Genomic DNA, 12007 nt, shown 5'->3' on the forward strand with positions numbered 1-12007 from the left:
ATCAGCTGTGTTCAGGACTTTCCCTATGTGTTTAACCCCTTTGTTGGTGGTGTTGCTTGGTTATACATATAGGCTACTGTAAGCGGTCTGAGCAAGAACAGTGTTTGAATGAAGGCGCACAGGGATATGTACATATGCTCCATGCACAGTAAACATTGGGGCCCATTTATCAAGCTCCGGATGGAGCTTGAGGGCCCGTGTTTCTGCCGAGCCTACAGACTCGCCAGAAACAGCAGTTATGAAGCAGCGGTCTAAAGACTGCTGCTCTATAACCTGTCTGCCTGCTCTGAGCAGGCGACAGACATCGCCGCAATTCAACCCGATCAAGTACGATCGGGTTGATTGACACCCCCCCTGCAGGGGGCGGCGTTGCACCAGCAGCTCACAAGAGCTGCTAGTGCAATGCTGAATACGGAGAGCGTATTGCTCTCCGCATTCAGCGAGGTCTGTCGGACCTGATCCGCACTGTCGGATCAGGTCCGACATACCTTTGTTAAATAGGCCCCATTGTCACTGAAACAGTAATAACTTTTATTGGAAGCTTTTTTGCTAATACAGCGAATTCCAAAAATACTTCTATCCAAAGTTGAAATGTGTCCATGTGCCTTTCAATTTCTAGTTTTAGGTTTTTTTATCTACGCGTAGCTAAAATTTGTATCACATTTGTATCATTTGAAAATTTCTGAGTTGTGTAGTATAAGATTTTCACTTCTGTTAAAGGGATATTTGCACATCTGTGTGTAGTTTTTAAGAAACAACAAAGACTTTAATGTGTGTTCTTGTCACAACCCACATTTTTATGTTTTTTAAACCCTTTGCAATATGTAATGTTTTCTACACCAGTAAAAAAAGCTTCATTTATTATTTTTTTACAGAACATTCAACATTAAAGGGACATTCCAGTCAAAATGTAAATGCACATAGATTAATTACATCTTTGAATAGAAAGATATTTACAATATACATGTACTAGCAGAAATGCTTCTAGTAAAAGCTATCACTGTTTTAGTGTTGACATTTTTCTCTGCACGTGCATGTGAAGCATAGCTAGATATTGTCACTGCACCCACATTTTAAATAATGTAGCTGCTCAGATAATCACTGGGGCTTGTATCATGTCAGCAATTGACAAATTGAGTCATTACCAGATAGTACAAGTACCTTAGGCTCTCTGAGCAAATGTTGTGTTTAAAATGCTGGTGCACGATGCATACTTAAATACACTTTTGAAACCGCTATAGCTTTTATAAGAAGTATTTTTGCTAATTTATGTATATTACAAAATTGCTTCTATTCAAAACTAAAATGCACCCATGTGGTTTTCAGTTTTGTCTGGAATATCCCTTTAATTTAGGAAAAAAGTAAAGTTTTAGTTTATTCAACAATACATTCAAATATCCATATATTTGTTTTTTATAGGCAATGAAAGTCTTTAAGAATCCATATTCAAATGCAATATTAGAATGTTACATTCACATGCTAAACATTTGTTGTATATATTGAATGTCATAACAAGTGGGAAAGGGAGCATTCAATCTTGTATTTAACCGTCAAAATTATGAGATTAACTATATATATATATATATATATGTGTGTGTGTATACATTTATATTTACATAGGTGTAAAAAACGCTGTTTAACAGGGCATAGAACGTTACACATAACACGGTTAACCATTTCTCATCTAATTACTGTAAAATCAGTAAATGCTATATTTGCTTTTATCGTTTCCCTACTATACAGAATGAACTGTACATATGCATGCACAGCAGCCAATCATTCACAAGCTTTAATGCACACATATATCACTCTGTAGACAACTCTGTGCATAGCTGCCAATCATTCACAAGCTGTATGCACACACATTTCACTCTGTATACAACTGAATGCATAGCTGCCAATCCTGCACAAGCTTTATGCACACACATATCACTCTGTATACAACTGAATGCACAGCAGCCAATCATGCACAAGCTTTATGCACACACATATCACTCTGTATACAACTCTGTGTATAGCTGCCAATCCTGCACAAGCTTTATGCACACACATATCACTCTGTATACAACTCTGTGTATAGCTGCCAATCCTGCACAAGCTTTATGCACACACATATCACTCTGTATACAACTCTGTGTATAGCTGCCAATCCTGCACAAGCTTTATGCACACACATATCACTCTGTATACAACTCTGTGTATAGCTGCCAATCCTGCACAAGCTTTATGCACACACATATCACTCTGTATACAACTGAATGCACAGCAGCCAATCATGCACAAGCTTTAATGCACACATATATCACTCTGTATACAACTCTGTGTATAGCTGCCAATCCTGCACAAGCTTTATGCACACACATATCACTCTGTATACAACTCTGTGTTTAGCTGCCAATCCTGCACAAGCTTTATGCACACACATATCACTCTGTATACAACTGAATGCACAGCAGCCAATCCTGCACAAGCTTTATGCACAGACATATCACTCTGTATACAACTGAATGCACAGCAGCCAATCATGCACAAGCTTTATGCACACAGATATCACTCTGTATACAACTCTGTGTATAGCTGCCAATCCTGCACAAGCTTTATGCACACACATATCACTCTGTATACAACTCTGTGTATAGCTGCCAATCCTGCACAAGCTTTATGCACACACATATCACTCTTTAGACAACTCTGTGTATAGCTGCCAATCCTGCACAAGCTTTATGCACACACATATCACTCTGTATACAACTCTGTGTATAGCTGCCAATCCTGCACAAGCTTTATGCACACACATATCACTCTGTATACAACTGAATGCACAGCAGCCAATCCTGCACAAGCTTTATGCACACACATATCACTCTGTATACAACTGAATGCACAGCAGCCAATCATGCACAAGCTTTATGCACACACATATCACTCTGTATACAACTCTGTGTATAGCTGCCAATCCTGCACAAGCTTTATGCACACACATATCACTCTGTATACAACTCTGTGTATAGCTGCCAATCCTGCACAAGCTTTATGCACACACATATCACTCTGTAGACAACTCTGTGTATAGCTGCCAATCCTGCACAAGCTTTATGCACACACATATCACTCTGTATACAACTCTGTGTATAGCTGCCAATCCTGCACAAGCTTTATGCACACACATATCACTCTGTAGACAACTGAATGCACAGCAGCCAATCCGGCACCTGCTTCTTGCACAAACAAATCATTCTGTATACAACTGTATACACAGCAGCCAATCATGCACAAGATGCACATGTACATAATGCAGTAAGTAGAGCAGACAACTGGGTATAAATATTACTGTAAATCATATACTTTCCCCATGCTGCTCCTTTAGAACATAACTGGTAAACATTACATATTATTTCATAGAACCCTGAGTAAAAAACACATTTAAATGTGAATGGATGTTCTACTGTTGGCCTTGCACAGTGGGAATCTCCTGGAGAAGTCATTTCATTACTGCTAGTCCAGGCTCTTGCATACAGTGATTTATAAGCAAACAAATAAGATGTTGTTTTTGCTTTGTTGTAAGGAATGCAGGCTGGAGAAACTAATGAATGCTTTCTCAGATCCTCCCTAACACAGCTCAGAGAACATGGAATCCCTTTTTATTTAGTATGCACTATCTACCATTCATTTGGTGCCAATGACCTGAATATTTTTTCTCAGTCCGGAACAGTTTGGAAAAGAGAAGCTTACTTGGGTATCTAATAATATCTGTGTTTGTTTAGCTACAGGGGAGACTGTAGAAGTTATAATCCTATTTTTTTAAGCACTTTGTTTGGTTTTACAATCCACCTGCTTAGATGTTAATGGCTTGTTCTGTTTTTCAGCTGGGACGACAGCAGCTCGGTGAGCAGTGGAATTAGTGACACTATAGACAATCTTAGCACTGATGATATTAACACCAGCTCTTCTATAAGCTCGTACGCCAACACTCCTGCGTCCTCTCGGAAAAACCTGGATGCGCAGGTAACCTTTTTATGTCTTCTAAGTGTAGCTAGTACTGTAGCCGCTGGAGAGAATTAAAGTGCCGTTAAACATTAAATAAATTATAGATATAATTATGTATTCATTCAAAGAAAAGATTAGCCCGAGAATAGTATGTAGATTTTTATTTTACAATAAACTATTAAAGATATAGATAGTTTAGATCAGTTTCTATAAAAAATGTGTGTCGCCATGTTTAAACTTGGTTCCCCTTATCTAATCTCTTCTGATGAGGACAATTAGGCACTAAAGTGTGCAAACCATGGCTGTGTGAAATAAAGCAACGTTAAAAGGGACTTTAAACCCAGAGAGATACTTCCTTTATCATCTCATTTATAATTGTTACTAAATGGCCTCAGTAGATGATATATGATAAGTACAGGCTTTTAAATCTATTTTACAACAGGCCATTGCTTTAAAGGGACATTATACACTAGATTTTTCTTTGCATAAATGTTTTGTAGATGATCCATTTATATAGCCCATACAGTTTTTTTTTTTTTTTTTTGTAAAAATGTATAGTTTTGCTTATTTTTAAATAACATTGTGCTGATTTTCAGACTCCTAACCAAGCCCCAAAGTTTTAGGAGAATACCGACATATACCTACTCCAGCTTGCTCCTGTTTGTGTAAAGAGTATTTTCATATGTAGAGGAAGGGGGAGGGGGGACTGTCTGCTTTCACTGGGTGTTCCAGTCAACCTAATCAAAAGTGCTAAACTGGGAGCTTCTAAGTAAGTTTTTAAAGGGTTTTATACTGGATTTTTAGACCAGTATCTGTGCATATTCTTCTTTATAGTAGTGTCTATTACATACAGTTATATGAAAATGTGTGTATACTGTCCCTAAGGGGAATTGTAAAACCCACAATTTTCAGAGTTAAATTACAGAAAAAGGGGTCAAAATAAATAGTGTTTTTACAACACATAAACTTATTTTTATTACAATCTCATTTACTACACATAATCATTTTATATTACAATCTCAGTGTCTCAGTCCCTTTAATTGTTCTGCATTTGTCTCTAGACAATTCGCTTTAAAGAGTTTACAAAACAAACTACAGACTTATGTTTATCAACTAAGTAGTGCTCTGCCTCTGACCAAAGTCATGCTAGTTTATTTGGAACACATTTCCCCTTAAATATTAATTTGACTTTAACACTTTGCTGCCATTTAAACATTACAGGGCATTATATAGCAATATAGTGCAGCCTTGTCTGAAAACTAAGGAACATTATTTTAGATGAAGTATGCAATTGTAAATACACTGGTGCTGTTAGGTGATAATTTCCATATGTAATTGAATAATATGCTATTTCAATTAACTTTACAATTTACTCATAGTAGCAAATTAGCTTTGTTCTCTTGGTATCCTTTGTTGATGAAGAGTAAACCTAGGTAGGCTGATCGGAGCTTAGGAGCGTGGACATGTCTTTAATATTTTATGGGAGCAGTGTTTGTAACTATGTATAAAATTGCTATAAAAATTGTTGCAAACACTGCTGCCAGATGGATTAAGACTTGTGCACGCTCCTGAGCTCACCTAGAATTACTCTTTAACAAAGGATAGGAAGAGAAGGAAGCAACATTGATAATATAAGTAAATTATAAAGTTGTTTTGAAAATTCATGCCCTATGTATTCTATTTCTTTAAGTTTAAATTTGCAGTAAACTGACAATATCATTTCTAAATGCTGCTTTTTTTCATCACATTTGTGTAAAAACAAATCATTATTGAGAAAGGGAACAGCGTGCTTCCCAGTGGGTACAATTATATCTGTTTTCCTTCCAGGACTATTTTGTCTTATGTGGCTCGGTGCCTTTGCATGTGCTCATCAATACTGTGGCATCTTAAATTATATGCTTGATAGTCCTCAGGGTAGAAAATTACAGAAACATGATTTGTGGAAACAAGTGAGGTTGGAGCAAAGCTAATGTTTATGACATGGGGTGCATGTAACTAAGAATATATTTTAGTTAAAACTCATCGTAGAGTGCAGATTGACGAAGAGGTTTGCTTGAAGGTGGTTAACTGATAATGAATCCCATATACAAGAACTGTAATTAAAGGGGAAGAAAATGTCCCAACCTTCATTTTACTTTGTATCCAAGTAGAATGATTCATCCATTCCTTTTTTTTTAATTTTTTTTTTATTTAAAGGGACATGAAACCCAATTTTTTTGTTTTTTAGGATTTAAATAGAACATTCAATTTTTAAACTTTGCAATTTACTCATATTATCAAATCTGCTTCATTCCCTTGATAGCATTTTCTGAAAGAGCAGCAATGCACTACCAAGAGCTAGCTGAACACATCTAGTCAGCCAATCACATGAGACAAATGTGTGCAGGCACCAATCACCAGCTAGCTCCCACTGGTGTAGGATATGCACATATACTTTTTCAACTATAGATACCTAGAGATGACACTACTAAATAAGAAAGTTGATTAAAATGGCATGCTCTATCTGAATTGTGAAAGCTTAATTTTGATTTCTTCTGTTAAGTGTGATCAGTCCACGGGTCATCATTACTTCTGGGATATTAACTGCTCCCCTACAGGAAGTGCAAGAGGATTCACCCAGCAGAGCTGCTATATAGCTCCTCCCCTCTACGTCACCTCCAGTCATTCTCTTGCACCCAACGACTAGATAGGATGTGTGAGAGGACTATGGTGATATATTTAGTTTTTATATCTTCAATCAAAAGTTTGTTATTTTATAATAGCACCGGAGTGTGTTATTCCTTCTCTGGTAGAATTTGAAGAAGAATCTACCTGAGTTTTTTCTATGATTTTAGCCGGAGTAGTTAAGATCATATTGCTGTTTCTCGGCCATCTGAGGAGAGGTAAACTTCAGATCAGGGGACAGCAGGCAGATTAATCTGCAAAGAGGTATGTAGCAGTTTATTATTTTCTGACATGGAATTGATGAGAAAATCCTGCCATACCCTTATAATGTAAACTCAGCCTTGAATGCAGTAGATGTAGCTGATATCAGGCTGTCATGTATGTATATTTTACACTTCAGTTTTCTGGGGAATGGTACTTCTCTGGTTTTTAGACTGTATACATAGACTTAACCTAATTTGCAGGGACTTGCAATAGGTTTTAAATGACAATTAATTATTGAGGTAAAACGTTTTTTTGCTGGCATGTAAAAACGTTTTTTTCTCTGAGGTACTGGGTGAAAAAATGTTTTGGGCACTATTTTTCCACTTGGCAATAGTTTTGATTTAAATTAGAGCAGTTCACTGATCCCTCTCACTGTTATGTGTGTGGGGGAGGGGCCATTTTTGGCGCTTTTACTATGCATCAAAAAAAACTCAGTCAGAGGTTCATTTTCTTCCTGCATGATCCGGTTCATCTCTACAGAGTTCAGGGATCTCCAAAGCCTTTTTTGAGGGAAGTAATCATTACAGCAGAGCTGTGCTGATTGTATTGACTGTGATAAAAAAAAAAAAAAACGTTTATTTGTGTATTTTTTTCTGCTGCCTGGGTTAGTTATCATTGCTGAGGGGAACAATCTTTTGCTAAAACTGTATATTCTGACAAAGATTGATGCTATAACTTAATTATTTTAACTGTTATAATTTTTTTCTGTGCTTCTTAAAGGCACAGTTCGTTTTCATATTATTTGTAAATTACTTTGAAAAGTATTTCCAAGTTGCTGTTTATTTGCTAGTGTGTTAAACATGTCTGATTCAGAGGAATATCTCTGTGCTATATGTGTTAATGCCAAAGTGGAGCCCAATAGAAATTTATGTACTAAATGTATTGATGCTACTTTAAAAAACAGTCAATCTGTACAAATTGAACATATTTCACCAAACAACGAGGGGAGAGTTATGCCGACTAACTCGCCTCACGTGTCAGTACCTGCATCTCCCGCTCAGGAGGTGCGTGATATTGTAGCGCCGAGTACATCTGGGCGGCCATTACAAATCACATTACAAGATATGGCTACTGTTATGACTGAAGTTTTGGCTAAACTACCAGAACTAAGAGGTAAACGTGATCACTCTGGGGTGAGAACAGAGTGCGCTGATAATGCAAGGGCCATGTCTGATACTGCGTCACAGTTTGCAGAACGTGAAGACGGAGAGCTTCATTCTGTGGGTGACGGTTCTGATCCAAATAAACTGGACTCAGACATTTCAAATTTTAAATTTAAGCTTGAGAACCTCCGTGTGTTACTAGGGGAGGTATTAGCGGCTCTGAATGATTGTAACACAGTTGCAATCCCAGAGAAAATGTGTAGGTTGGATAAATATTTTGCGGTACCGACGAGTACTGACGTTTTTCCTATACCTAAGAGACTTACTGACATTGTTACTAAGGAGTGGGATAGACCCGGTGTGCCTTTCTCACCCCCTCCTATATTCAGAAAGATGTTTCCAATAGACGCCGCCACACGGGACTTATGGCAAATGGTCCCTAAGGTGGAGGGAGCAGTTTCTACTTTAGCTAAGCGTACCACTATCCCAGTGGAGGATAGCTGTGCTTTTTCAGATCCAATGGATAAAAAATTAGAGGGTTACCTTAAGAAAATGTTTGTTCAACAAGGGTTTATATTGCAACCTCTTGCATGTATTGCGCCTGTCACGGCTGCAGCAGCATTTTGGTTTGAGTCTCTGGAAGAGACACTTCAATCATCCACACTAGATGACATCACACACAAACTTAAATTCCTTAAGTTAGCTAATTCATTTATTTCAGATGCCGTAGTACATTTAACTAAACTTGCGGCTAAAAATTCAGGATTCGCCATTCAGGCACGCAGAGCTCTGTGGCTGAAATCCTGGTCAGCTGATGTTACGTCTAAATCTAAATTGCTTAATATTCCTTTCAAAGGGCAGACCTTATTCGGGCCCGGCTTGAAAGAGATTATTGCTGACATTACAGGAGGTAAAGGTCATGCCCTGCCTCAGGACAAGGCCAAAGCCAAGGCTAGACAGTCCAATTTTCGTTCCTTTCGTAATTTCAAAGCAGGAGCAGCATCAACTTCCTCTGCACCAAAACAGGAAGGAGCTGTTGCTCGCTACAGACAAGGCTGGAAACCTAACCAGTCCTGGAACAGGGGCAAACAGGCCAGAAAACCTGCTGCTGCCCCTAAGACAGCATGAATTGAGGGCCCCCGATCCGGGACCGGATCTAGTGGGGGGCAGACTTTCCCTCTTCGCCCAGGCTTGGGCAAGAGATGTTCAGGATCCCTGGGCGTTAGAGATCATATCTCAGGGATACCTTCTGGACTTCAAATCCTCTCCCCCAAGAGGGAGATTTCATCTGTCAAGGTTGTCAACAAACCTAACAAAGAAGGAAGCGTTTCTACGCTGCGTACAAGATCTTTTATTAATGGGAGTGATCCATCCAGTTCCGCGGTCGGAACAAGGACAAGGGTTTTACTCAAATCTGTTTGTAGTTCCCAAGAAAGAGGGAACCTTCAGGCCAATTTTGGATTTAAAGATCCTAAACAAATTCCTAAGAGTTCCATCGTTCAAGATGGAAACTATTCGAACAATTTTGCCCATGATCCAAGAGGGTCAGTACATGACCACAGTGGATTTAAAGGATGCTTACCTTCACATACCGATTCACAGAAGTCATTACCGGTATCTAAGGTTTGCCTTTTCAGACAGGCATTACCAGTTTGTAGCTCTTCCATTCGGACTGGCTACGGCTCCAAGAATCTTCACAAAGGTTCTGGGCACTCTTCTGGCGGTACTTAGACCGCGAGGAATTTCAGTAGCTCCGTACTTAGACGACATACTGATACAAGCTTCAAGCTTTCAAACTGCCAAATCTCATACAGAGATAGTACTGGCATTTCTAAGGTCGCATGGATGGAAAGTGAACGAAGAGAAAAGTTCTCTCTTTCCACTCACAAGAGTTCCCTTCCTGGGGACTCTGATAGATTCTGTAGAAATGAAGATTTACCTGACAGAGGACAGGTTAACAAAACTTCAAAATGCATGCCGTGTCCTTCATTCCATTCAACACCCGTCAGTAGCTCAATGCATGGAGGTAATCGGACTAATGGTAGCAGCAATGGACATAGTTCCTTTTGCACGCCTACATCTCAGACCACTGCAACTGTGCATGCTAAGTCAGTGGAATGGGGATTACTCAGATTTGTCCCCCACTCTAAATCTGAATCAAGAGACAAGAAATTCCCTTCTATGGTGGCTTTATCGGCCACATCTGTCCAGGGGAATGCCATTCAGCAGGCCAGACTGGTCAATTGTAACAACAGACGCCAGCCTACTAGGTTGGGGCGCTGTCTGGAATTCTCTGAAGGCTCAGGGACTATGGAATCAGGAGGAGAGATAATTCGCTGGGCAGAGTCTCACTCTTGCCACCTGTCTGCAATCCACATCCCGGGAGTGGAGAACTGGGAGGCGGATTTCTTAAGTCGTCAGACTTTTCATCCGGGGGAGTGGGAACTTCATCCAGAGGTCTTTGCCCAAATACTTCGACGTTGGGGCAAACCAGAGATAGATCTCCTGGCGTCTCGACAGAACGCCAAGCTTCCGCGCTACGGGTCCAGATCCAGGGATCCGGGAGCGGTCCTGATATATGTCTTGACAGCACCATGGACCTTCAGGATGGCTTATGTGTTTCCACCTTTCCCGATGCTTCCTCGATTGATTGCCAGAATCAAACAGGAGAAAGCATCAGTGATTCTAATAGCGCCTGCATGGCCACGCAGGACTTGGTATGCAGATCTGGTGGACATGTCATTCTGTCCACCTTGGTCCTTACCTCTGAAACAGGACCTTCTGATTCAGGGTCCTTTCAAACATCAAAATCTAACTTCTCTGAAGCTGACTGCTTGGAAATTGAACGCTTGATCTTATCAAAGCGTGGTTTTTCTGAGTCAGTTATTGATACCTTAATACAGGCTAGGAAGCCTGTTACCAGAAAGATTTACCATAAAATATGGCGTAAATACCTATATTGGTGCGAATCCAAAGGTTACTCTTGGAGTAAGGTTAGGATTCCTAGGATATTGTCTTTTCTACAAGAAGGTTTAGAAAAGGGGTTATCCGCTAGTTCCTTAAAGGGACAGATCTCAGTTCTGTCCATTCTGTTACACAAGCGTCTGTCAGAAGTTCCAGACGTTCAGGCCTTTTGTCAGGCTTTGGCCAGGATTAAACCTGTGTTTAAAGCTGTGGCTCCACCATGGAGTTTAAACCTTGTTCTTAACGTTTTACAGGGCGTTCCGTTTGAACCCCTTCATTCCATTGATATAAAGTTGTTATCTTGGAAAGTTCTATTTTTAATGGCTATTTCCTCGGCTCGAAGAGTCTCTGAGTTATCAGCCTTACATTGTGATTCTCCTTATTTGATTTTTCACTCGGATAAGGTAGTTCTGCGTACTAAACCTGGGTTCTTACCTAAGGTAGTCACTAACAGGAATATCAATCAGGAGATTGTTGTTCCATCCTTGTGCCCAAATCCTTCTTCGAGGAAGGAACGTCTTTTGCACAATCTGGATGTAGTTCGTGCCCTTAAATTTTATTTACAGGCAACTAAAGATTTTCGACAAACGTCTTCCCTGTTTGTCGTTTACTCTGGTCAGAGGAGAGGTCAAAAAGCTTCTGCTACCTCTCTCTCTTTTTGGCTTCGTAGCATAATTCGTTTAGCTTATGAGACTGCTGGACAGCAGCCTCCTGAAAGAATTACAGCTCATTCCACTAGAGCTGTGGCTTCCACTTGGGCCTTTAAGAATGAGGCCTCTGTTGAACAGATTTGCAAGGCTGCAACTTGGTCTTCGCTTCATACTTTTTCCAAATTTTACAAATTTGACACTTTTGCTTCTTCGGAGGCTATTTTTGGGAGAAAGGTTCTTCAGGCAGTGGTTCCTTCTGTATAAAGAGCCTGCCTATCCCTCCCGTCATCCGTGTACTTTTGCTTTGGTATTGGTATCCCAGAAGTAATGATGACCCGTGGACTGATCACACTTAACAGAAGAAAACATAATTTA

At 39.6% G+C, this 12007-nt stretch overlaps 1 protein-coding gene across 1 annotated transcript in view; it reads left to right on the forward strand.

The window, feature by feature from the left end:
• The window catches only part of LOC128636275 (neuron navigator 2-like), a 474377-nt gene that overhangs the window by 355602 nt on the left and 106768 nt on the right, over positions 1-12007 (forward strand). Inside the window, 1 exon segment of the mRNA XM_053689311.1 lies at positions 3867-4005. Within this exon segment, the coding sequence (XP_053545286.1) occupies positions 3867-4005 (139 nt within the window).

The sequence above is a fragment of the Bombina bombina genome, chromosome 7 (genome assembly GCF_027579735.1).
Source record: "Bombina bombina isolate aBomBom1 chromosome 7, aBomBom1.pri, whole genome shotgun sequence".
Lineage (NCBI taxonomy): Eukaryota > Metazoa > Chordata > Amphibia > Anura > Bombinatoridae > Bombina > Bombina bombina.